This window comes from Eretmochelys imbricata, chromosome 2 (genome assembly GCF_965152235.1).
Source record: "Eretmochelys imbricata isolate rEreImb1 chromosome 2, rEreImb1.hap1, whole genome shotgun sequence".
NCBI classification, from domain to species: Eukaryota; Metazoa; Chordata; order Testudines; family Cheloniidae; genus Eretmochelys; species Eretmochelys imbricata.
The window spans coordinates 180,227,658-180,254,902 of NC_135573.1; the positions used below are offsets into that span (position 1 = coordinate 180,227,658).

Sequence of the window (27,245 nt, forward strand, 5' to 3'; positions counted from 1 at the left end):
CAATGTACAGGTGCCACTTCCCATGTGTGCAAGAAAACAAACCTGCCATTTGTTCACAAAATGAGTCTGAAAGCAGAAAAGGTTTCCTTAAAGTTCCACTTTACTTCCTTTTAACTCATAAACTAAGTGACACACTTGAGTATCCCGGTGAAATTCTGTCTTTACTATCCACATATTATGGCCTAATTAGGGAAGAAAATTGAGCACATGCATAACTTTAAGTACATGAGTCATCTCATTGACTTCAGTGGGACTGAACACTGTTCGTTTGGAGAAGATACATGGTAGTCTTCACACAAGACGAAGAGTCTGAATTCCTGCTTTAGGTGAAAAACTGAACACAACCCAACAGTACCATGCCTCTGTAAAGTTCCAAACCACAAGGACCATTGGTCTGACACAGCATGGCCATTCTTATATTAAACCCTGGTTAAAATAAATGAAAACAGAACAAAAATGAAACTCTAAAGATGTAAACCTAAATTCAGACCCAGAGTAAGTGGGTGCAACTCTATTGGCTTCTATAAACCTGCATCCCCTTATGCCAGGTCTGAATTTGGCCCATATGGGTTATATAAATGATCCATTTTTTAAAAGAATCCTTTCAAATTTCAAGTTATGTGAACAAATACTTAACACAGTACGACTTAAAAACAGCCTTGACTGACATCTTGCAGCTCAAAGGAAAACAAGAGAGTGTGCATAAAAACTGCCCACACCTCTCCTGGAATAGGAGATTGGTATAGATTCTGAACTTTTCAAGCGGCTGACCTTGCCAAACTGGGCCAAACTGAAAATCATCACATACCTAACTTTGACAGGTTTCAGAGTAGCAGCCGTGTTAGTCTGTATTAGCAAAAAGAAAAGGAGTACTTGTGGCACCTTAGAGACTAACCAATTTATTTGAGCATAAGCTTTCGTGAGCTACAGGTCACTTCATCGGATGTATCTTATGCTTATGCTCAGATAAATTGGTTAGTCTCTAAGGTGCCACAAGTATTCCATACCTAACTTTGTAACTGTTTGGTCTTTGTTAAACAGCAAACAACATGCTCACTTTTCCTATCCCTATGAAGGGCCCTAATATCAAAAATCATAAGTACTGGAAAATCACTGCTTAGCCTCATAAGAAACTGTTTGAGCCCAACCTACAAGTACCCGGACAGGAAGCAGGCAGGTTGTCAGAAGTGGGACAGAGTCAAGCTTCCCTTTATTAAATTACATATTCAGTGCCAAAATCTACTCTGATTTACATGCTGTCAGTTGAATTACTCTGAATTTACAACAATTTATAACAAAGTAAGATTTGGCTTTCTTCTTCTTTTTAAATATGCATCAAATGATTTGAAAGATGCACTGTTTTTTTTCCAAATAGTTACAAAAATACTCTGAAGTTAATGCATACAATCAATTTCTGCATGAAAAATCACTAGTCCTGATTCTGATCTCACATAAGCCCCATTTCAGCAAAGCACGTTAGCATGTGTTTAACTTTAAGCATGTGAGTATTCCATTGACATCAGTAGAGCTTTGCTGAACTGGGGTTTTACACTGGTGTACAATCAGGAGTAATTCTATATAAATCAGTGGCAAACCAGTGCAAAGTGAATCAGGCCCCATGCTAATTACTGTTAATTGTTCAGGATCAACAATGTGCCCAGCACAGTAAGATAGTCCTGGTACCAAGGAGCTTGTGCCTTAAAAGTCAGACAAAAAACAGAGAAAAACACACTGAGAAACTCATGGGATGGAAATAGCTTAGAACTTTTAAACTGAAATAGGGATGGTGAGAATATAAAGGTGTTGTGGGTGTTTGCGGACCTTAGTTTTAGATTAGTTGTATTAAACAAGCTGACCTATGCCCATATCTTTGGAGAAAAATAATGTCATAGTCATACCTTTCAGTGTTTCTTGCAGAGTCTGTGCAAAGGTTGCTAATTTGTGGCTATCATGATTCTTCTCTGTATTCTCTCCTGCTGAGGGTGCAAGGGCCAGATGAAGGTTAACCAGTGTTAGATCATTCATTCCAACCTGAAAAGGAGCAAACATCATAACAAAGACAGGTTCAGGATAGTTCACAAAGGCATAAGCTTTTCATGCTGTCACTCACACCTAGAGCACACCTATTTAGCATTTGGGACTGGTCACCAGGATGAGGGTGTGATTTATTTTTTTGTTTTCTTTGAAAAGTCCAGGGCAGACATTCTGCAGCTCTAGCTGCAATATAGTTCTATCCTTTCAGGCCTGGGGAAGCAAGCAGCTTTTCATAAGCAATAAGCTCCTTTACTTTGTGTACCAACACAACACACGTTACTACTGAAAATACACATAACGCCAACTTTGTTCAGTTATTACACATATTAATTATCCCATATTGTGACCAGTACTAAAATGTCACGGAGACCAAACAAGGAACACAACTCCTTGATGAAAACTGTTCACTGGTCTCTTTGCCCAGCGCACACATACTTAGCAGCTGGTACTCAGATCAGCATCTGGTGTGTGTAAAAAGCAAGCAGCAGTATCCCTAACTTTGACCCTTTTTGTACATACTAGAAATCAATTCAAATATTATCAAAGGCATCATAGTCACAAACCATGATCCCTCTGTAGCCCAGTTTATTTTATGTGAAGGCAGGTGCATCAAATTGACACTTGGTCTCCTTTGTTCACACACATACAGGAACACAGGCAAGTACCCCATTTCAGACAGACAACGCTTCTAGAGTTTGTTGACATGCCTAAAGGGGCTGCCCCAGTGAAAGAGCTTACAAACTTTGTGAGGTCTCACTGGTGGAACTGAGTTTACATTTCTCCACCAAGGGAAAGATTTGAGCCTGTCCTGCCCCCTGAAGGCATCGGGGAGCTCAGCCTGCAGATCTCAAGGCTACTGGAGCCCCTGTGCTTCCGCATTGCTTCCCATCCTCCTCCCAGAGTTTATGGCATAATTGTACTGGTCCTGTGGTCATTTCTATTGGACCTGCCCCACCCTCAAAGGGGTTCATTTGGTGAAGGTTGAACAAGATTAGCATGGATTTATACCAACAGTTCCCACGGAGTTTAAAGGGGACAATGCCACATATAGAGGCCCCACCCCATACCTTCCCTTCCTACCATGCATAGCCTGTGGTGTGGGAATGGAGGTGCTCCCCCTGGGTTGATAAAAAGGTGGAGCATAGCAGAGAGTCAGCATGCCCTACTCTACACCATCGTCCATGCTGCTGAGATCTGCTGATTGTTGTTTACCCCCTGTCCATGAGAGCAGAAGGGCCTTCACTCTCACTTCTTCAGTACAGAGGGATAAGGCCTGCTAATGCCTTATCGCAGTCAGAGTACAGCCAAGCTGCTTTGCTTATGATATAACAGGTCACTGTATTGGCCTCCATTAAAGGCCAGGCAACTTTTAGTCATTAGAAAGGAAATGTTGCTCCTTTAGATTTTCTATCGAAAACGTTTTTACAGAAGCATAATTAAAAAGGCAAACTCAACACAATGCCACCACCTTGAAATGTGCAAGGTAAGGGGGAGGGTAGGCGTGTTTCCCATTGCCATTAGTGTGGGCGCTCTCCTGGGAGGACGCATCCTTCAGCTCGATGCCAGCCGTCGTGTCCCAGAGGAAGCCAGAATATTCGACACCCTACAATTAAAAAGGGAAAAAGCTGGTAACAAAAGCTGAAACGTGACACCGTTCCCGTCATCATTCCACGACTCGCACAAAGGGCTACACTCAGCCCAATGCAGCTGGAGCATATCACTCCCACCAGCGTCTAGGGTCCATAGGGTCCAAGGTCAGTAGTATCCTCAACGGTGGCGGAAGCTGTTCAGAAAACATGAGACACATGGCAATGTGGGGCAACTTGTGCTGATTTAGCATCCAGTGGAGGCACAGAATGAGTTTAATTTACCACACATGCCAGGCGAGGAGGAGGAGGAGGAAGAGCAAAGCTACAAACAGTAGAATGTGAGAGTAAAACAGCTCCTCTACCCATTCACTTGAATTTATGCCCACAACACCCTAAAAAGAATGCTCCATGGCCAAATTCAGCCCAGATGTGGCAAGGCACTTCAGCCACAACTTCCACTGACCTCAACGAAAACTGCTTGCACCAAGGGCTCAATTTACACAGCTTTGCACTACTTACAGCTACTTTATATCTGTCTTCTGGACAACTGAGGCCTATGTAACTTACAGCACTGCTAAATTTAGTCAACAGTCTCTGAATTTAATAAACCTCCTCAACTATTCCACTGGTAAAATGGCTGCATGCGGTATGGTCTGGTGCAGTGTAAGATGCATCCTTTCAAAGGGTATAGTATGGGCTACTCTGAGATCGGTTCTCTGGGTATCCTAGGAAATTACTCTGATTTAGATATAATATCTCCAGGAGCTCTTGCTGGGGTCACTAATGTCTGTCTGCCTTTCTTGCTCTTGCTCTCTCTCACACACACACCCCTCTGCCTCTACTTGACCTTTTTTAAACACCTCCCTCCAGATGAATCATAGCTAAAGCCAGTAGTAGAAATGGCTTTCCATTCCCTGCTGCAATAAAAAAGCAGCATCCACTGTGCTGTATTTCCATAGGCTTTGTAAGACGACATTAGGATGAACTCAAATTCTTTGCTAGCTCAGTTAAAGACTGCATAAAACTTTAAAATAGTACCACAACTATTTCATCTGGCACAAGACTATTGTACCATATCAGTAAGTAATATGAGGACGGAAAAAACAGCTCTCCCCTGTTCTCTCCATTCCCTGGCTCCAGACTACCTCATTACACTCACAGCCAGAAATCAACATTTGGAGGGGCTGAGAAACCAAATGCAAGGGACGGTGCCTCTGTCAAATGAAAGGGTTGTGTGGGAGCATGGGTCTCCCCATCCACCATCTTGTATTATTGATCACTGTAAAATGTCTTGGATGCAGTTTGTGCTAAAGATACCACACAACGTATGGCTAGGCTATGGTATTGTATTGTGTGTGCTGACTGCTCAAATCTGACTATGCTCCTGAGCCACTAAATAAGCTAAGACATAGGCTGTACGTCTTGGCATAGCTAGTGGCTCAGTAGCATAGTCAGATTTGCTTCTTGATAAAGCACATCACAGCAGAAGTCAGCGGACACAGTTTTTACTCCTAGTTTGGGCATAGACTTCCTCTGTGATTTGTGCAGGTCATTTAACTTCTCTGTATCTGTGAAACAGGCTTCCTCATGGTTATTCATCAGTCACTCAGTTAAAACTCCCATTGACTTCAGTAGGAGTTTGGCACAAGTAAAAGCAGAGAAAAGACTTCTGGACTGGGTCCAGGAATACAGAAAGACAGTGAATATGTAATTTTTTGGAAGTGTAACGGGGGGAACTTTACACCACTTCTATATTTCGTATTCAATTGGTCTAATTTTTAAGATGTTACAATAGATCCCAACGCCGCAAAGGGGATCAGTATCCCATCATAGAGATGGTAGTCCTATCAAAGCTAATGGGATTCTGTGCAGGAGCAAGGACCCTGCTTGTAGGTCCCTTAGGATGGAGGATGGAGGCTCTAGAGTATAATTCTTAGAAATTGTAAACTGACCTAACTAATCCACTCTGAGCTAGATTTTAATGGTTCATAACACCAGTAAAAGTCAGAGACCTCCTTGACTCAATCACCAACTGCACTTTATCCTACACATTATTAATTATAATTATTATAATTAGTGCCAGGAGTTCAGGGTTCTATTGTGCTATATCCACAGACACATAGTCAGAGGCTGGGGAGAAAGAGTAATTATTCCTTTCCCCGCCGCCCCATTTTACAGAAAGGGAGCTGAGGCACATAGAGTAAGTCGCCTTCACCTGGCTAAGGTCACAAAGGAAGTCTCACAAAACTGGGAAACAGAGTAACAGCCGTGTTAGTCTGTATTCGCAAAAAGAAAAGGAGTACTTGTGGCACCTTAGAGACTAACCAATTTATTTGAGCATGAGCTTTCGTGAGCTACAGCTCACTTCATCGGATGCATACCGTGGAAACTGCAGCAGACTTTATATACACACAGAGATCATAAAACAATACCTCCTCCCACCCCACTGTCTTGCTGGTAATAGCTTATCTAAAGTGATCATCAAGTTGGGCCATTTCCAGCACAAATCCAGGTTTTCTCACCCTCCACCCCCCCAAAAACTCACTCTCCTGCTGGTAATAGGCTATTACCAGCAGGAGAGTGAGTTTGTGTGTGGGGGGGTGGAGGGTGAGAAAACCTGGATTTGTGCTAGAAATGGCCCAACTTGATGATCACTTTAGATAAGCTATTACCAGCAGGACAGTGGGGTGGGAGGAGGTATTGTTTTATGATCTCTGTGTGTATATAAAGTCTGCTGCAGTTTCCACGGTATGCATCCGATGAAGTGAGCTGTAGCTCACGAAAGCTCATGTTCAAATAAATTGGTTAGTCTCTAAGGTGCCACAAGTACTCCTTTTCTTTTTGCGAAAACTGGGAAATGAACCCAGTTGTCCTGAGTCACAGCAGAGTGTATTAACAAGACCATGCTTTCTCTCAGGTGCAGCTAAATGGTGTTCTTAAAACAAGCAAATGAATGCTTGCATAACTCCGGTTTCCTATACCCCAGCCATCAAATGCTGTGGTGAATCTAGTAACAGAGAGTAGAAATGGCATTTTCCAACCAAGGATTAAAAATGCCTTGAAATAGATTAGCTCATTGTGCACCCAATGAGGTACTGTCACGTATTCACATTAAAACTTAAACAGTAAGGCTGTCAATTTATTGCAATTTATTAATTAATCACAGTTTGAATTGCGGTGTTAAACAATAGATTATGAATTGAAACTTATTAAATATTTTGGATGTTCTTCTACATTTTCAAATATATTGATTTCAGTTACAACACAAAACAAAGTGTACACTGCTCACTTTATATTATTTTGACTACAAATATTTCACTGTAAAAATGATAAAAAAAGAAATAGTATTTTTAATTCACCTCAGACAAGCACTGAAGTGCAATCTCTTTATTGTGAAAGTGCAATTTACAAATCTAGATTTTTTTTGCTTACATAACTGCACTCAAAAACAAAACAATGTAAAACTTTACAGCCTACAAGGCCACTCAGTCCTACTTTTTCTTCAGCCAATCTCTAAGACAAACAAGTTTGTTTACATTTACAGGAGATAATGCTGCCCACCTCTTATTTATGTCAACTCAAAATGAGAACAGGCATTCACATGGTACTTTTATAGCCAGCATTGCGAGTTATTTATGTGCTAGATATGCTTAACAGTCATATGCCCCTTCATGCTTCAGCCACCATTCCAGAGGACATGCTTCTATACTGATGATACTCGTTAAAAAAATAATGCGTTAATTAAATTCGTGACTGAACTCCTTGGAGGAGAATTGTATGTCTCCTGCTCTGTTTTACCTGCATTCTGCCATATATTTCATGTTATAGCAGTCTCGGATGATGACCCAGCACATGTTCGTTTTAAGAACACTTTCACTGCAGATTTGACAAAACACAAAGAAGGTACCGATGTGAGATTTCTAAGGATAGCTACAGCACTCGACCCCAGTCTGAGAGGGATGAGGTGTGGAGCATGCTTTCAGAAGTCTTAGAAGAGCAACACTACGAAGTGGAAACTACAGACCCCGAACCACCAAAAAAGAAAATCAACTTTCTGCTGGTGGCATCTGACTCAGATGATGAAAATGAACATGCGTCGGTCCGCACTATTTTGAATCGTTATTGAGCAGAACCCATCATCAGCATGGACACGTCCTCTGGAATGGTGGTTGAAGCATGAAGGGACATATGAATCTTTACCGCATTTGGCAGACACGTATCTTGTGACATTGGCTACAACAGTGCCATGCAGAGGCCTGGTCTCACTTTCAGGTTACATTGTAAACAAGAAGCAGGGGGCATTATCGCCTGAAAATGTAAACAAACTTGCTTGTCTGAGCAATTGGCTAAACAAGAAGTAGGACTGAGTGGACTTGTAGGCTCTAAAGTTTAACATTGTTTTATTTTTGAATGCAGGTTTTTTTTTGTACATAATTCTACATTTGTAAGTTCAACTTTCATTCTAGAGATTTCACTACAGTACTTGTATGAGGTGATTTGAAAAATACAATTTCTTTTTTTTTTACAGTGCAAATATTTGTAATAAAAAATAAATGTAAAGTGAGCACTTTACAGTTTGTATTCTATGTTGTAACTGAAATCAATATACTTGAAAATACAGAAAACATCCAAATATATTTAAATAAATGGTATTCTATTATTAACAGTGTGATTAATCACGATTAATTTTGAAATTGCTTGACAGCCCTACTAAAAAGTATTCAAATCATCAATGTGTTTCCAGTGATTGCTAGAATACATTTCTTATGATGCTTGTGTGGCTTTTCGATTAGTCCCAGTAGCTGTACCTAATTTGTAAAGGAAATGCTTTTTTTTCTTTAGCTTCCACTTCAAAACCATGACAGCACCCAACAACTGTCACAACAAGCCATGAACAAACTTGAATAGTAACATGATTCATATGTGGAGGAGAAAAATGAAGCTGTGGGTTCTTTTTTCAGTACTGTGATGAGGTATTTAATGGGACACAACCGTTACCATCTGTTTCATAAAAACAATACCCAGAATAGACTGAAAATAATCCCCTTGCACAACCACAAACAATTCATTTCCTTCCATGGGGACATGTCTCATCTTCATGACATGAGGTGTGCAGAATACCCAACTATACAATTATAAGTGCCATGCAAATTACCATATTTAATAACAACAGACCAGATCCTGGCATGCTGAAGAGTACTTTACTCCTCAGGTAGTCTCACTGGAATAAATAAGACAGCTACTCGAAGAGTAAGGCACTACTTATCCTCTGGAAGGCTGGCAGAATCTAGCTCAGTGTAAATATATTTTGTATATTGTCAACAGCGGTGGGTGCCAATAAATAATTGTTATTACATTACAGGATAAATACATTGCTACAATATACACTCTTAATATAGGAAGTGCTGCAGTAAAAGTAACACTTTTGCAGTACTGTGTTTATTTTTTAATAGTGCCCACAGTGTACTTTAAATATATGCAAGATACAGTTGATGGGACATAGAAGGTAAGCTACTTTTCCAGATGACAAAAGAGCACTGAAGAGAGTCCCTGTGAGATCTTAATTTTCAAACTAAGAAAACTGGAAACATTACCAACTTCCAGCCAACATTTTATCATGGAACAAGGTTAGCTGACTAGCAGACTAGTACTTGGGAAGTACGTCAGTGTGTCAGCATGCAGAATGCAGGACTATTTTCTTATCCTATTGTGTGGCCTTTGCCACACACTCTTCTTTTTTAAATATATATTTTTTCCTTGCTTCCTGGCTACACAGAAAGAAAAAAATCACTCTTTGAAAAATCAGTAACAAAAGTAAAATCAAATACCACAAGAAGAGTCAGCTCAAAATAGAAGAGAATTGCAAACCTTGCCCCCCACCCCTGCCGAAAAAAAAATTGCTGAATGCTTTGGCCCAAATTAAAAATATGTCCTTGGCTAGAGCAAAAGAAAATGAAGTAAAAGGTCAAGCTTTGGGGATTAATGTACCTTATGTAGCTCGCCTGAAGGTTTCTCGGAAACAACACCCTTCCAGCATCCTCTAGGGCCCTTCCATTTGCGGATATTTGGCAGAGTCGGCTGGTTCAACTCCATACAAAACTGCAAAGAAAAAGAAAAAGCTTTGTAGAGAGTTTTTTTTTTCCTCATACAAGAGTAAAGCAGTATTAATAATAGACATAGTGGAGATGACAGATTATAACCTCTACTGAAATATTAAACACACACCACCTCTGGATGTGAGGCCAGCTCCTCAGCTGGTGTAAAACTACCTTGACTTAAATGGAGTGATGTCAATTTATACCAGCTCTGGATCTGGCCCCTGGATTTTGATACAGCAACAGCTTGAACAAGACGTGGAAAGGAAGGCTTGTTAACATAGAGAGAACAAGCGCATGTCACTAGTACATAACAGAAACTCTGAAACGTTAACCTCGGCGACAGTTTGCATAAAAGGAACACCGAGCCAAATTCTGCACTAACTTGCACTAAGGATGAATTTGCACCAAGGATGAATTTGTCTAAATGAGTTTTTCAATAATTTAAATCATAAAACAAAACCACTGTTGGCGATAAGAGTTCTTATTATAAATCTAAACAAGGAATTCACCTATCTTTATGCTGCAAGGATCTGGAACAGCAGGTCAGAATCTGACAATATTAAATAAAAAATAAAATATCCATTATTCAAAAGAGCACCTGCATTCAACTAGTACAAAGATTTTGGTTCCACTAAATTGATCTGACAATGCTACGATTTAAGTGTGCTCAAATGAAGTGGATGGAGCAAAAGATCACACAGTTCTTCCTCAAAAGGACCAATACATTTGGGATGTAATCAGAGGGATTTGAAAACTTGCTCTGAATCAGCTGATCTTGACTTGTGCTCCTTTTCCAGTAGAGGAGGCACACAAACTCTGAAATTCTCTCAGCTTGCTTGCTTTAGGTCATCTTTGTGCTCAAGTGAGAAGGGGATTTCTCAATTCATGCTGTCCTGCCCACAAAATCCAATATCAAAGTACATTAGGCTTCACTTTTTACAATATGAATATACAGATAAGTGCTTGGTCTACATGAAAAAACCCCTCATCCCTTATCCATTCTCTAATTTAAGTTAGATCTGTGATAAATACATCTTGAGAGAGTCCTTTAGATGGGCAAGAAACATTAATACAAAATTCTTGATCAAAAGGATGCCTTGGGCTCATAAAAATAAATTCCTCATAAAAATAAATTCCTTATAAAAAGAGCAATAGGACAGAATTTGTTTTTCTTCTATAGCACCTTTCAGAATCCAGATTTCCCGAAGTTACAGTAAACCAGGATTATTAAATTTGGAAGGGAAGTCAAGGGGGTCAGCAGTGGAATATTCCATCCAACACACTATACTAGGATGTGTTTCATTTTCTGAACCCATGGATGCATACTGAGCATAACCTTGAATATTCTCAGTAATAGTGATTGTGTAACTACCCTTGACAGCTTGCTCCTTTGCAAGTTTTCCTAATATTTAACCTAAGCTGTCATTACTGCAGATGCAAATATTCAATTTTTGTTCCTGTTGACCAACAAGAATAACCGATCCGTATAAAGAGCTAAAAGTGACAACATGGTAATTATGTTTATTAATACAACACCGTTATTCACACTTTGGTGACTCATACACAGGCCTCAGAACCTGTCTCACAGGATGCCAGGGTTAACACAGCACAACACACTTCCAGGTAGTATTTAGTGTGAACTTTAAAAAGGTGCTCGAAGCAATTAGCTGTCCAGTTTGTTAAATTCCCATAGAGGCTTTGGGACCAAAAGGGCACTACAGTAAATGTAAACAGCAACATACTTTACTAAAGCAATGCTGACCTTGCTTCCACTTTAAAAAAAAAAAAAAAGGTAGGGAATAAATTTTTTTTTTTAAAGATGCCTTTGCATATGCATTTTTCTATAGTTTTTTTAAAGTTGCTTGATGGATAATAGTTTTAATAGTTTTATTTTTTGGGGGGAGGAAAGCAGGGCAGTGAGGGGGAAACAGGTGGCTAATCTCTAGAGATGTGTTTTCTGAAGTGTAGAGATAATTGTAAAATGGTAGCAAATCAATACATTTAGAAGGAGGGGCACAGGAAATACATATTAAACCTATATCATCAACTGCCAGTGATTCCAGATATTTTAAGAAGACCACATTAGCAGAGGCAGAGCTGATTTTATTTCTGTGGGATATGGGGAGAGACACTTGAAGTCCATGAAGTCTGAGGGCTGCGAAGGCTTGTTGTGGTTCTGGTATCTGAAAAGGAGAGCTTGACCAATCAATTAAATGTTTTACCATGTTAGGCAAGGACACAGGATGTGCTATGCATGAACAAACCATCAAATTCGATATCCTGCCTCCTGCAGCAGCCAGTACTGTGCTGTGTGCTTCAGAGGAAGGTAAACAAGAGAGACCTAAAATATGCTTTGTTAATTGTGCAATTCTGTCTATGGAAAATAATTCTCTTCCTGATGCTTCTGGCAATCAGCTTCCACCCTGAAACACGAGATTTTTATTTCAGATAGGCTTAAAGATTCAGAAGATACAACAAAAAGGAAGGATGAACATAGTTTCATAAGGCCATCCAGAGATAACTCTCTCCTAATTCAGTCTCTAATTTATCCTTCCCCAGATTACTTCCTCCATTTCCCCTTCCCTGCCTCTCCTTCTGTTGCTACATTTCCTGTTGCCCCTGGAGCCACTATCAAGCTAAAGTTAATAGTGGCTCCAGCTTAAACTTTGTGTTCAAATCCTATTCACTTCTCAACTGTTCTCATTCAGGAGTAGAGTTTAAATCTGCTCCCAACAAGAATACCTAATCAGAGCAAGACATTTGTAGTTCTCATCTGAGCTACCTTGGAATCCAAGAAAAAAGAATGATGTGAAGGATACAGGTAGGACTAATGTGCCACAACTGAGCCTGTGATCTAGACAATTGGGAGGAGAGAAGGTGGTTTAAGGTTCTCCCTTTCTTGAATATTTTTTTTCACACCTTCAGTTACGAGTGTCCTGATTTGACATTGATTCTCCAGGGGAATAGAACATGAGGTTGCTAGAAAACTTTTGTGATGAGGAAAAAAGAGGTAGGGTTTTCTTTTGCTTTTTTGTCCAACTGGTCAGCTAGATAAATGGCCAAACATTATGGGCCTCAGTGATTCTCCATTGCCCTACACCTTGTGCAGTCATTTACACTAGTGCAAAGTAAGTATAAAGTGGATGTAAAATGCAACCAAATCAGAATTCTCCATTCCCGTATGCAGACTGACAGCATTTTACATTCGTTTTGCCTAGGCACAAGACACTGTACAAGATGCGGGCACAGGAGCAGCATACCTTTGAATGTCATCTTGCTTATTCTATAACCAAACCGTACACCTGCTGGATGAAAGGAATGGGCCTCGTGGCTAAAGTACTGATGGGGACTCAACACATCTGGATTAAATTTCTCTCTACATATTGAAACCTGGAAAAGTTACTTTCTCCCTATGCATATCAATTTCCGCTCCATAAAACGGGAGTAATATCACAATGTTTGGGTGGATAAATACATGAGTGTTTGGGAGGTACTCACATATGGCATTGATGGGAACCATACAAACATGTATATAATTAGGAATCATTTGCTGAAGTATTGTGTTTTATAAATGGCTATTCAATTAGTCCTTTTCAGGGAGACTTTATTAATGATCATTTAATGGTTTTTTACTAAATATTTAAATATTGATATTGCATAAAGGAAGATAAAACTTGGAGACATTCTTTGGGCCCAACTAACAACCAACTATTTACTAAAGAGAGCGGAAAACCACATGAAATCAGTTTCTAATCACAGACACATGAATAGGTATGTTTTGGAAAAAAGCTTTCTACCTTTCATTCTTGATTTAGTTGTATAACGAGATTAAAGTGAAATACCAACAGCCTTGTGGGCTACAGGAGCTGAGTTATACAAGTTCAGAGAAAAATGCAAGAATGAAAGAAAGTTTAAAGAACAAATATGATGAAAGCGAGATCACCACCAAAAACAAAACCTTATGTGAACTTTGACTCTGCCTCATTTTGCCTTTCTACCTGCTTTGCCATGTCAGTTTGATCCTCCTGTTCTCTGCTCTTTAGTTTGAATTTGGTCTGTAGCTTTGGATAGGCTTCTTATGTCTACTTCTTTATTTCTTTCTCCTAATACTAAATAACTAATAATACTTAGCCCTTAAATAGTTCTTTTCATCTTCAAAGTACCTCATAAACATTAACTAATTCATGCACCAAAGAACCCTTTCACAGACTGTGGAACTGAGACAGAGCAGTTCCGCACTAGACATTCAGCCGGGCCTCTAACCAGTCTTGTCTTGTGAATTTCCAGACTTCACCCACTCCACATACCCATCCTCACTTTGAACCTGTGAATACCTGCGAGCGCACTTTAACAACTATAACAACTGTGACCACAGAAGTGTTAAGAATTTGCATCTGCAAAACCCACTTGTCTTGGATGCAAATTGTAATATTAGCATGTACACAGCTATTTGAATTGTTCAAGTGAGCATGCATGTGTTTGGGGAGAAGTGGAAGCCAGGGCCTAAAATTAGGCCCCGAGGCGCAGCTCCACAAAGGTACATAAGCGCCTCACCCGCAGACCTAGACGCACTATGAGTCACACAATTCCCATTTGGATGTTGCCTAACCCTGTAGGTCCCTAAACTCACTTGGGACCTAGATACTTACAGTAACAGTTCTCCAGGTGCCTAAGTTTTTGCTTCTGGGCATGTGTACTGCTACCTCCCCCTAGGTGTCCAGAAGCATATCTCCTGCCTAAGCCCCAAGGTGATCCATGAACCAGGGGAAAATAGGTATTTGGCTGCCTTTCTTGCCCGCGGGCCCACCCAGTAGGTGAGCTCAGAGGCAGCCTACCAGATTGGGTCTCATTCAAAACCTGGCAGGAGGAGGAGGTGATGGCACCCACCTTAAAACTTTTAGTCCAGTGGCTAGAGTGCTCACCTGGGATGTGGGAGACCCAGGTTCAATTCCACACTCTTCCTAGTGGGGAGCAAGGATTAGAATAGGGGTCTCCCACCTCTCAGGAGAGTGCCCCAAACACTGAACTATGAGATATTCTTACATGGGGCTCCCTCAGTCTCTCCCTGCTGAAGCTGCTCTACTGTGGATAAATAATGAAAGAATCACTGGAGTTGGGGGACTGGACCCTGAGACTCCCATCTTCCAGGTGGGTGCCTTCACCACTGGGCTGCAGTGTCAGTCTTACTCTCTTTCTCTCTGCCCCAATGACTCTCATCATCTACCCAGGGTGGAACAGCTTCAACAGCAGAGATGGAGGGAGCCCTCAGCAGAACATCCCATAGTTTGGTGGCTTGAGTACTCTCCTGAGAGATAAGAAACCTCTGTTCAAATCCTTTCTCCCTGCCGGCCAGAGGAGGGAAAAATCGAACATGGCTCTTTCCCATCCCAAGTGAGTGCTCTAACCTCTAGGTTAAATGTTATATGGTCATCACTGCCTCCTCCTCTGGCCATTTGGTGTGGTGTGAGGCAGATGCCTACCTCATTCTCACAAAAAATGACCTATGCACCTCAGCCACTGGACTCCAGGTGCGGGGTTCCCATCGCTAGCAGAGAGAGGCGATTATCTCTGTGAGAAGGGTGTGGCTTAAGACACAACCCTCTCGTTGGCATCTCCCACTGGCTAGCTTAGGCAGCTCCCCATCTAGTGTGCTGGCTTTTGTGGATCACATTCTTAGGCATCTCTCTCTCCCCATTCGTTGTATTTGGAGTCTAAGGAACTAACTCAGGCTCTGTGGATTGCAGTGTTGTTCCGGAGAGTTTCTAGGTGCTGAGCACTGGTTAAAATGAACCAGATCAGAATGTGAAGCACTCTTGTAGCTGCTGCAATACTCATTTAGGGTGCTTGCATGAATTCTAAAATCACTGTGTTCACTGCTGAAGCAACATATAGTATACCTTTGTTATTTTACTGTACAATCCTTATTTACTGTACAGTAGCCTATTTCCACTTATGAACTGAACGTTCTTGACCCTGATCAACTTTTGTAAAGATCTGGGGGTTTTTAAATCCCAAATTATTTGCTTTTCTTCCTTCAGTTGATGTTTTGGAAAACTGAATAGTGAGTTTTAATTGATATGGGAACACAGAGCAAAAACTCACCACAATTACTCCACAGAAGCCTCCTTTGTAATATCTGACAGGAAGTTACACATTTTATCTTTGAAGATTTGATTAAAAAGAGATTATAGTCTACAAAAATAGTCTGGTGTCCATCCTTTAAACATGGGAGTCTTGGGATAGCGGTTCAGACCTTTCATTTGTGTTTTCCTAGCTTCATTCTAAACAAAATTATTATTTATGTAAAGAAGATCTTCTTATAGATCTTCAAAAAAAAGACAGAGAAGCGCAATGTCTTTGGTGCAGGGCAGTGATATGCAGCAATGAAGAGAAAACATAATAACAGTCATGCCCTGTAAGCATTATGTGCCAGTGCCAAAGGAACTACAGAACTATCAACTATCTGTGGTGAAAATGGACTGAATAGTATTTCTCAACCAGTTTGTGATTTGGTGCAAAATTCTCCTCTCCTGTGTGCATGCTGGAGATCTACACCACTGTTCTGCTCCCTGACGGGAGAGCCACATATATATACACAGAAAGAATATAAGAATTTTGCTCGAAATTAGTTTGATGCTACACCCACTGAAGTCCATGGTGAAGCTCCCATTGATTTAAATTACGCAGGATCAGGTCCAATATGAGAAGCATATTGGGGGGGAGGGATAGCTCAGTGGTTTGAGCATTGGCCTGCTAAACCCAGGATTGTGAGTTCAATCCTTGAAGGGACCATTTAGGGATCTGGGGCAAAAATTGGTGATTGGTCCTGCTTTGAGCAGGGGGTTGGACTAGATGACCTCCTGAGGTCCCTTCCAACCCTGATATTCTATGATTCTATGAGGAAAGAGGTCTGAACAAATTCCTTTAGAATTCAAGGGTTGGGCAGTAATCAGCTACAAAAGGACAACAATGCAAGATTACTGCCAGAGTGAAGTCACCCATCTACCATGGTTGTAGGGGAGCTGCAGTGAAATCTTCCTCTCCCCAACAGAAAATCACAGAGAATTCTGGAGTTTTAATAGGAGGTGTGGGAGAAAAGGAAAGGCATGGTTCTCGTACATATTCATGTGCTCTTATTTATAGTATTGCCAACCCCAAGCATTCAAAAAACATGAATCACTCCCCTGTTCCCCTCCAAATCATGAGAAAAATGTGTTGTTTTATGTGCTGCCTTCTGCTTTGAGGGCCTTTAGGGTTCACATTTTCATGCTTTCTTCCACAACCATGAGGGCTAGAAGCTTACTTTTCTTTTCTTTCTTTTTTTTAAATAAAAGCTGACATACCTATGTAATTACATGACTCCAGAAGCTGGAACTATAAGAAAAACCACCTAATAAAACTCATGATAAAAATGACTTCACTGTTCATAATTTCATGTTTCCAATAAATGCAGACAGTTTTGTTTGCTCATAGAGGCTCTGAAGGTTAGTTACTAAATATTGCATGTCATTTTTGAAGTACTTTCAAATAAATCAATGTTTTGATCTAATTTATGCATAAAAGAATCAGTATAATCATAAATAACAAGATTACTTAAATATCTAGTTACAGCAGAAAAAAAGGAAAGTCCTCTTGATCATAATGCGATCTTTTAATCACAGAGTTCTTATAAAGAAATGAATCCTTGAACTCAGTCACCTTTTCCATATAGTTATAAACGGTCCACTCATTTAGTTGGCTGTAGCAAGAACATGATGACCTCAAAATTAAATAGTTTGTAGTTTCTGGAGAGGGAGGAAAAGTTTTAACCTGCTACCATTTTAGCCTTCAGAGAAACTACAGTACAATATCTCTCTTTGTATTTCTTTGTGCACATTCTTCCAGAGAATACATGAATGCTTGGGGGATCCTATTAGCAATATTGTTAGAGCAATAAAACCACAGCAGAATATTCAGAAAACTTATTACAAATGTGCCAACCTGGACATAGCTTCAAATATAAAGAAGAAATTCAAACCTGCTACAAAGCAAACTACTGTATGTTTAGCAAAGGTATACATACACTCCATTTCCCATTGTTATTCTGAAACTGCACAATGAAACCATGTAGTATGCAATAGATGTTAAAGGGAACTTAAAGTTCAGGGATATTCCTTTGAGGCTTGTTTCTACAATGTAATGAGCAACTGAAGTCAATGGGAGTGGAAGACACTCAACCTCTCAAGCGTGTGCACTTATAGCTTGTTCTTGCTGCCACTGAAATGAATTGCAAAACTCCCCTTGACTTCAATGGAGCGGAATCAAGACCTTAATGCTAGATTCTGATACTCTTACTCACGTCCAGCAGTACTTTAATCATTGAGGAATCAATAGGACTACTCAAGGTCAATCAGATTATCAGAATCAGGCCCCTAATTTGCAAGCCAAATGGAGTAATTCCGTCTGAAGTACAAGATGAAAAATGAACTAGTTTCCAGTTCAATGGTGAGGGGAAAAATAATAAAGCTATACTGATTTGCCATGATCTGGTCTCCCCTGAATCTATTTACCTTCCCACTGCCATGAGCACTGCACTGAGCAAGCAGAAAGGAAGAAGGAGCTGTAAAAAGAAACTTATCTGAAGAAGGATTTTTTAAAATTGTACTGACATGTTTCTAGGGCTGGGATAAATTTATACTGCCACATAAAATGTTACAGTAACCAAGACAGAAGAAAAAAGCTTAAAGGGAAGAGGGAAACCATTTTGATCTGATTTTAGCAAATTTCAGGAAAGTTACTCTAACAAGGAAAAATATACAAATCAACAGTTTTCTCCCACATTACAAATGTTTACCCTTTTCTGCATTCCTCCATAGATTTCTCATTTTACAATACATTGTGTTATACTTCATAATGTCATGGAAACAGATTTCATCACATTTCATTATTTCTTTTGGGGTGCTTATCAGGAGAATACATTCTAATCTACTACCTTCAAAAGACTTCACTACACATGAAGAAAACCAGTTTCCTCGCCAATTTAATATTATTATCCCCTCCTTTCTGATTATATATATTTTTCACATCTTTAATCCTCAGGCAGAGAGTCCTGATTTGACAATGATTCTTTGCAGGGACAGAAGACAGTTGCTAGTACATTTTTATGAGGAGGAAAAGAAAAGGGCAGGGTTATTTGTCTTCTCCCTCTGTTGCCTTCCCCCACACTGATTACATTTAAAGAACCGACCTTCTGTACTTTAATTGCACAAAATACTGTTTGAACAGTCCTAATGGTTACTGGCTCCCCATACAGAGTGAATACATTACTAATCCATTTAGACAGCTAAATACTGATTTAGCTTGATATTATGGGGCTCCTGCTGCTATGTAAATTAAAAAAAAAAACTGACTAAACAACAATCTAAAACTAGGCATAGAACTGTTGGCCTTCGCCTCTTTTCCCACTATCTTGTCCAATAAGGTCAGCCAAAAAGGACAGAATAAGGGCTCCATATACTATTTCTACCACCTCTGAAGAAAAACTATATGGTCAGCAGCAAGTGTGTGTCCACTGTTTCTTGTTCTTCCTTGACCTGGAATTTTGTGGGCTTATTTTACCTGTGGCACGCTTGGCTCAAATCCAGACTACAGTCACAATAGGCTTGGTCATGCATTTAGCACAAACACCAGAGAAAGGTGTGGCATGGAGATGCACCACCCGATGGGGAGCACCCACACGCACAGTGCCTCTTGGACCATCCCATCTGTGCTGCGGGAGAGGGGAAATTTGCAACAGCTTTTTAAAGGAAGCAATTATAATAGAATGTTAGGGGACTGTCAGTCACTTTATCTGAACTGCCCATACCAGCTTATCTGCCTACTTCTCTGCAATGGAGCATAGAGATGCCTACACAAGAAGCAGAGCATTGCTTCCCCCTGTTGCTAACTACATATCAGCTGTTCTCAGTGGGGGTGAAAGAGATAACCACTCCCACTGAGAAGCCCTGAAAGACATGAGGCAGCATAAGGACCTCTGCCAGAAGCAGCAGCTCTGAACTCTGGGCTGGCCAGGCCCCATAAAGTCTCCTGATAGAAGCAGGCCCCCTACGGTTCCCAGGTAGCTTTAAATCACCCTGCACCCTGAAGAGTGCTGGAGAGGGAAGGGAAAAGATATGGCAGTGGGAGAAATGGTGGAGGAAGGAGAGAAGAGTGAGAGGTTGCGCTGTGATCCTGGTCAGCTTTCCGAAGTGGTGCTGGTGATTCAAAAGCAAGCATTCTCGCTTCCGTATGAGTACTGAACCAATGATTCACGGAACTATGGGCCCGCAAAGGTGCCAATTCTGAATGCAAGAGTAAGATTGCTGTGAATCTGTGCCCTGGTCAAATTACCAAGAACATAAGAGTGGCCATACTGGGTCAGACGGGGGACAGTGCCTGCAGTTAAGGGCAGCACACGGAGCCCTCTGCGCCCCCCTTTCCCAGGGACCACAGGGATGTGATGACAGCCGCTTCTGGGAGCGGCGCAGGGCCAGGGCAGACAGGGAGCCTGCCTTAGCTCCGCTGTGCCATAGGGCTGGCAATCCCGCAGGCCAGATAGGCCGTATCCGGCATGCAGGCCATAGTTTGCCCTCCCCAGAACTAAATCCACCCACACAATCAAAACACTCCACTCTACCGAATTACTTAATCCACTGCACATGCTTCACCCTCTGGGGAGAGGATGAGAGGGAAAAACAACACATGTAGGGGTAATACTGAGGAGCTGCCTATTTTCTCCTTGCCCGTTCCTTCTCCTTCAGGAAGAACAAAACAAACCTATACATAAGTTGAATTTGGGCAGGGTGAGCCTTTGACAATTGCCTCTGGCAAACAGAACTGTTTTCTGCTCTGGCAACAAGTTTTATCCAAAGCAAACTCTCTCTCAGTGCAAAGGCTGGCAAGACCGCCGAAGTATGGCACCATTCAGAAATGCCTTCACCACTCTCCAGCACTTTGGATTTACACTTCTCTTCTGCACTGGCTCACAGCTGTTGCATTTTACTTATATAAGAAGTATTTATGTATGAAACTCAGGAAATTGTCTGCAACCTTGTCACAGGCCATTTTGATAATGTAGATCATAATTTCTTATGTTCTTGTCCCCAGGCCTAAACTGACAATGAGAAAGTAAGATGTGAAAGATACTTAAAGGTCAGATTATGATTTCTTTACTCACACTGAATAGCATCTTACTCCATGAGAGAAAATGATTCAAGTATAAATTTAATATGTTCGTAGAGGCTTTGGGTCTTTTAAAGAACACTGTTACATAGTCCTCATCTGGAATTGTTACTTAAAGTTTTTAAAGTTATATATGTGTAAGAATTTTTGCTAAATTTTAGTAGTATTCTAAAAGATCGATTCTCCCCTTGATGTGTGGGAAATACACTCTCCGAGGTCAGCTTGACTCCTGTGGGAGAAAAAAATCAGGTCCTCGACACAAAATAGCAGCACTTTATCTAGCAAACATTTCTTCAATACTTTTTAACTGTGGTATAAAGGGCAATGGGTATTAATGTGCTAGTATAAATAAATAATACATCTCAATTATATAGTGCCCTCCAGCTAATGATCTAAAAGCATTTCAGCAACACTAAGTGATTATGCCTCTGGTGAAATAGGCTCATTAAATATTATTCTCCCTACATTACAGAATGGGAAGCAGCCAGAGAGGTAAAATGATCTGTTAAAGGTTACATTGTAAGTCAGAGTCAGAGTCAGAATTAAGCTCCCAAGTCTTTTAGCACCTCCTCCTGTTTTCAAACCACTAGAGCATGCTACCTCCCTGTATCACTATAGAAAGCACAAATACTCAGATGTTAAAACAGATTAACAAAAAATAAAAAATAAAAAAAGTTTTAAGCACAGTCAATATTTACAACTTCTTAACTAACCCGGGGCTCATCCCTTGATTTGTGTTAATTGAAATACTATTATTTATCAGTTATAGAGTTGGGGGACAAACGCATCAGTCCTGTGGCCCTTATTAGTCAGGACTCCCATTAACAGTTCATAAAAATATGCACAGGAAGATGCTGTACTGGCCTAAATTCAGTCCTAGTCTAAGCAGGGGCGCCTCCTGCTGGAGTCAATAAAGCTTACGTCCATGAGGGAAAAAATTGTTTTTAAAACACTGGACTGGACTCAGGAGACCTGGATTCAATTCCTGACCCAGCCAGACTTCTAGGGTGACCTTTTGCAAGTCATTTAATCTCTGTGCATCTCCATTCCTCATCTATAAAATTAGGATAATAATTCTTCCCTACCCTATGGGATGCTGTAAGGATAAATTCATTAATAATTGTGAGGTAGCCAGATACTATCATGATGAGGGCAGTAGATAGATTATACCAGGTTCTGTTTGTCCCAATATATATACGCACACAGCACATAAACACGCATGCACAGACTCCTACACATTGGAGTGTAAGCAGAGTCAGGATGAGCTCTACCCTGACACCTGGTGGTGAATTGTGGCAAGTTGTGGAAAAGAACTTCAGGGGCTGATCTTGTTTGCATAGTCACACCCACCCCGCCTAGCATGAGCCCACAGCAGTCCAAATGGTCACTTTGGCTGCTGTGGTATCCCCAGTTTCTCTATTATTGGGGGAGGAAGAATAAAGTGTTGTTACCCTGATTATGTGAATCAAGGACAGTGGAACTGTTTTATGTCGGAGGAACTCACCATCAACTAAGCAGCACTCGCTAGACAAGGGACATGGGTTCCAAAACCCAGTGAATTGAGACAGGCTGGGGGATAGGCACTTGTACCAAGTGGTGTGGGCCTGAAACACCAATTGCACCTCCTCCTCCTCTCTCTGCTATAGAATATCAGAGCTAATTTTGAGTACATTAGGACTCTAAATTACAGGCTACTGAGCTGAATTCACTTTTGGCCAATAATACACCAGCACTGAGGCTCCCCTACTACAAGCTAAAATTACTAAGAGCTGAAATCACTGAGTGCTGTGTTAAGTAGTGGGGGGGCCTGAAGCTATATTGCGGAGCAGAGCAGTTCACAGGATGGCTGGTGGAGCAGAGCGGCTTGTGGTGAAGGCTGCAGCAGAACCCCATGGAGAGGCAGGGCAGTCGGCCTTGGACCACGTAAGGTGCCCCTTAACATGCCCCCATTTCCACCCAGGCTGGGAGGTAAAACCCTGCAGATAAACTTTTGAACTCTGGGCCTGCACTGACCAGGGACAGAAACTTTTGGGTTGTTGGACTTTTGGGACTTTGGGTGATTTTTGGGTTGCTGGACTCAAGAACCAAAGGGAAAGGACATGGCCCAATTTGCTGGGATGGGTCTTTGCTCATGGTTTGGTTTATGAACCCTAGTTGTGGTGTTTTCCCAATTTAATGCTGATGTTGTTTACCTCATGTTATTAAAGATTTTCTGCTACACCAAGACTCTGTGCTTGTGAGAGGGGAAGTATTGCCTCTTTGAGGCGCCCAGGGGTGTGTGTAAGATTTTCCCAGGTCACTAGGTGGGGGCTCAAGCTGGTTTTGCATTGCGTTGTTGAGAGGGAACCCCTATGTACTGAATCCGGCCCTTGCTGCTATCAACTCGGCCTGGCAGAAGGGTTACAGGAGTATTCATGTACACAAGAACTGACATGCCTGTATTTAAACATGCAAATAGGAAACATGAGCTGTATTTCAAACACTGAACAACTCTTTTCTGCTTAACAGTCCATTCACACACACACACACAAATCTGCTTTACTCTGAAAGCGATTTAGAAAGCACAGTGATTACAATGTGTTTAATCATGATCTGTCTCAATCTACTCAAAAGTAGACTAGCCCCCCCCCCAGCTGACATTCTAATAACTCAACAGAGGTTGTCAAAGTAAGTGCAGATAATGTCAGCACAAAATACTGTATTGAATCAAGAACACTGAAAATAGTTTTTTGTTAAACATCTCTGCCTATCAATACACTTTGCAGACCACAGAAACAGCAGCGACAGCACTTCACAACTCAGCATTTTAAAAATATGTTAGAAGTGCCTGAAATCCCCTCCAAACTGCAATAATAATTGTACAGCTAGAAAGGGGAATGCAACAGCGTTGCCTCTTTTCTCCCATCCTTTGGATCTCTTCCCTGGAACACCCGGCAATGCTAATAATGCAGCACTCAATACTTAAAGGCATCTCTATCAAGTAAACAGAATTTAATATCAGTTGCTATGCAGTTGACATTTGTCTTATAGTAAATAAACCAGCCTGCTCAACACCACACCCACTGTATTTCACTGATGCCTCTGTGGTTCTATATCAGGTTTCTGCATCAACAGGAATGGTCACACCTACCGGGCAGGTCCAAAATATCGATCCCAACATCTACTGTTTCACGTTACAATACAAACAGAGGTCCACAAAGGTGACCCAAAATACTCTTCTTACTGCTGAGTAGGGTGAAAATAGGTAAAAATGAACATATATCCTATGAATTACTTGCATTTTGGGATTGTCATCAATGCAGATAAATGCTACATGTTTTAAAACAAGATAATTATGTTCCTTTTATGGGAATGGAAACGGCCCTATCACATTCATATGATTTGGGGGGGCGAGCAGGGAGGGAAGAGACCTACCAGATTAATATCTCTATCATTTCGCCTTCCATGCACATGCCGGCACAAAATGTCAGAGTAAAAAGGATGCTGACATTTAGAAAACAACAGACACATACCTACTTAACCCAGCTATCAAGTCCTTTGGATATTAAGTCTAGTAAGAACTTCACTGTACATTAACCCAGTTCTCACCCCAGCCTGGATAAGCCCCTCAAGAACATCACTCATTCCAGGCCAGACAATTCATTTCTAACTCATCCATACATTCCAGTTGACCCTAACACTTTCAAAAGACTACTGAACAAAAAATACTATCTTAAGAAGTAAAACTCTTAATAGTTGACAAGAAACTGGCAACCCTGACATATCTGCAGTGTAAATATCAGAGTCCTTTATCACACAATCCAGTGTATCAGCAGATAGGCAAGCATAGTAATACATAAATAGGGAAGGAATGGCCTACAGTAAGTATAGTATTCTGCAGTACAGGATTACAAAATCTCAATGAAAAATGGGATCAAGGCCTACAACATCATTAACATCTCAGACCCAACTGGGAAAATATTTGGCAAAATATCAGGAATAAGGAACTGGTAATAATCTTATGATTTTACCAAAATAAAAGGATCAAAATTGATATTACTGGACTCCAGAGAGGCTGTTTAAGATTTTTTTTAAAAAACAGAACACATCGCAATTACCAGCGATGACGACAACCACATGCCAATGTCATCTAATTTATATCCTGATCCGAAGTCCACTGAAATTAATGGGAGTTCTATTGACGTCAGTTGGCTTTAGATCAGTCCCATAACATACACACGCCCTAAATTATATTCTTATTGGGGGAAAATAAATTAAAAAACTATGCAAGGGCTTCTGTATGGCCTTGGAACTACCATACAATCCACATAACTGTCTGCTGCAGGATTTGAATATTCCAGTCAACCGCATAAAGTGGATGTGCATTGCAGTGAGTGTGGCAAAACATGTCTTACTGGGAAAATGGAGTTCTGAACCATCTTTAACACACAGAGTACACCAGCATTTCATTGTTAACACACAGAGGGCCAGAGTGTCAGCTGGTGTGCAGAGCTGAGCTAATTTATACCAACTGAGGATCTGGCCCAGATGTTTTTTTATTTTTTTTTACCAGTGGCATCTTTGTTTCTGGAGGGGTAGGTTAGTCTTTTCACCATCATGAGAACGTGTGTGTTAAGTTTGTTTGCTTTATACAGAGATAGAAAAGTTCCACAGAGATTTCTTCCTGCATGTTCTGTTGGCTTCAAAGCACCAATGAGCAGAGCACAATAATTTTGGCATATTTGCTGTGCATAGCAAAACACTCATGGGTTTGAACATAAAAACAGGAGCTGAGCTGGAATGTCACCTGGCTGGCTGTGCAGTTCTATTTTCTGACTACCTAAACAGACGACTTCTTAAACTACAAGGAGTAGATTTCCCTTGAGGGGATATTTTTTCTCCCTATATTTATTTAATGTGAACTGGCCAAGAGTTTCTCATCTTTAATTAGGGACTCTATACAATTACTTTTGTAATGTTTAAAATTTAGATAAGGTAAATAGTACACACCCCCACACCACACCTATGTGCTGGTGATATCCATGGGATACATTGCAGAGCTATGTGATACATTGGATTTATAACATACCTTTAAACAACTCTGCCAGCTAACGAATCTCCTCCAGGGTTGCATCCGAAGTTCAAATCCTCTGAGAATCTTTGCATATCATGAGCAATGCAGCCATCACAAATTCATGCTGTTAAATCCTTTCTACCACACCCAATCATCGCATGCTTTCCCTATATGTCACTGCTTAGGACAAAAGATAGCCGTGCTTTTCAAACAAAGGACTGTGAGTTCTACACTTTAAACTGCCAAATAAGCTGCACTGTTGTAACAGATAAGGTAAGCTGAGGCTGAGTAAGGGAAAAAACAGACAGATTTGGAGGTTTATGATATGACAAAATGCTTCTTATAGCTACAACTTACTAAGGATCCAGTAAAGCACTTAAGCACATGCTAAACTTTAAGCATGTGAATTCTACTTAAGTCAATGAGACTACTTAAATGCTTAAAGTTAGAATGAGCTGAAGTGTTCTGATGGACTGGAGCCAAAAGGAAAACAAATGGGCTTGCCTTAAGAGTCTTTCTCTGTCTGGATTTGAGTTGTAATACGGGCTCACTGGGGGAAATTCTTGGTTAAGGACTCACTCTTTTTACATGACCCAATCCTGTTCCATTGAAAAGGACAAGAATTCTTCTATTGACTTCAGTGGGAGCAGGCAACGGCCCATATTCCTCCTAGAGTCCTGTTTTACAACTCTCACCCACATTCAGTAGCACTTACTTGTGTCAACACACTGTGACACTCTGTTCCTCGAGGGAACCCTTTGCACCCCAATGTTCATCCTTATAATATGATTGTGTGGTATCCGATGTAAAGTTTGTCACATTGGGTGTCTTCAGAAGGCTAATGATGTACTGAGCATTGTTGTTGTAGTAATGTTATAGGTTGTAATTTCACGTATATAGTTATGAGGCTGAAAATGTGTCCTCATGGCTGTAAGCAAGCCCAGGCAAAACTCTCCAGAAGCAGAGGGACAGTTCACACCTCATCAGGGCATGTATGGGACAAACCCAGCCGAGCCTCACAGGAATAAAGGACACTGGCCTAGGCAACAACAAAGGATCTGTTGGACTCTCGAGTGAGTCATCCCCCCCTTCCTTTGGTCAGTTTGGGACTGCGATGAGGTAATGCTCACCTGATTCTGATGGGGGAGGGCAAAGCCAAGAGGGAAGAAAGGACATGATAAAAGGGAGATATGTTTGCCATGCTCTTCCTCTCTCTTCCACCTACATCTACAGACATCCCCACCAAGCGACTGAAGTGCTGATCAAAGGGGA

At 40.9% G+C, this 27,245-nt stretch overlaps 1 protein-coding gene across 1 annotated transcript in view; it reads right to left on the reverse strand.

Moving 5' to 3' along the window:
* The window catches only part of EEPD1 (endonuclease/exonuclease/phosphatase family domain containing 1), an 83,767-nt gene that overhangs the window by 6,164 nt on the left and 50,358 nt on the right, over positions 1-27,245 (reverse strand). The window contains exons 3-5 of the mRNA XM_077811031.1: positions 9,612-9,722; positions 3,503-3,637; positions 1,899-2,031 (exon numbers count right to left, since the gene is read on the reverse strand). Of these exons, the coding sequence (XP_077667157.1) occupies positions 1,899-2,031; positions 3,503-3,637; positions 9,612-9,722 (379 nt within the window). The remainder of the gene's footprint in view (positions 1-1,898; positions 2,032-3,502; positions 3,638-9,611; positions 9,723-27,245) is intronic.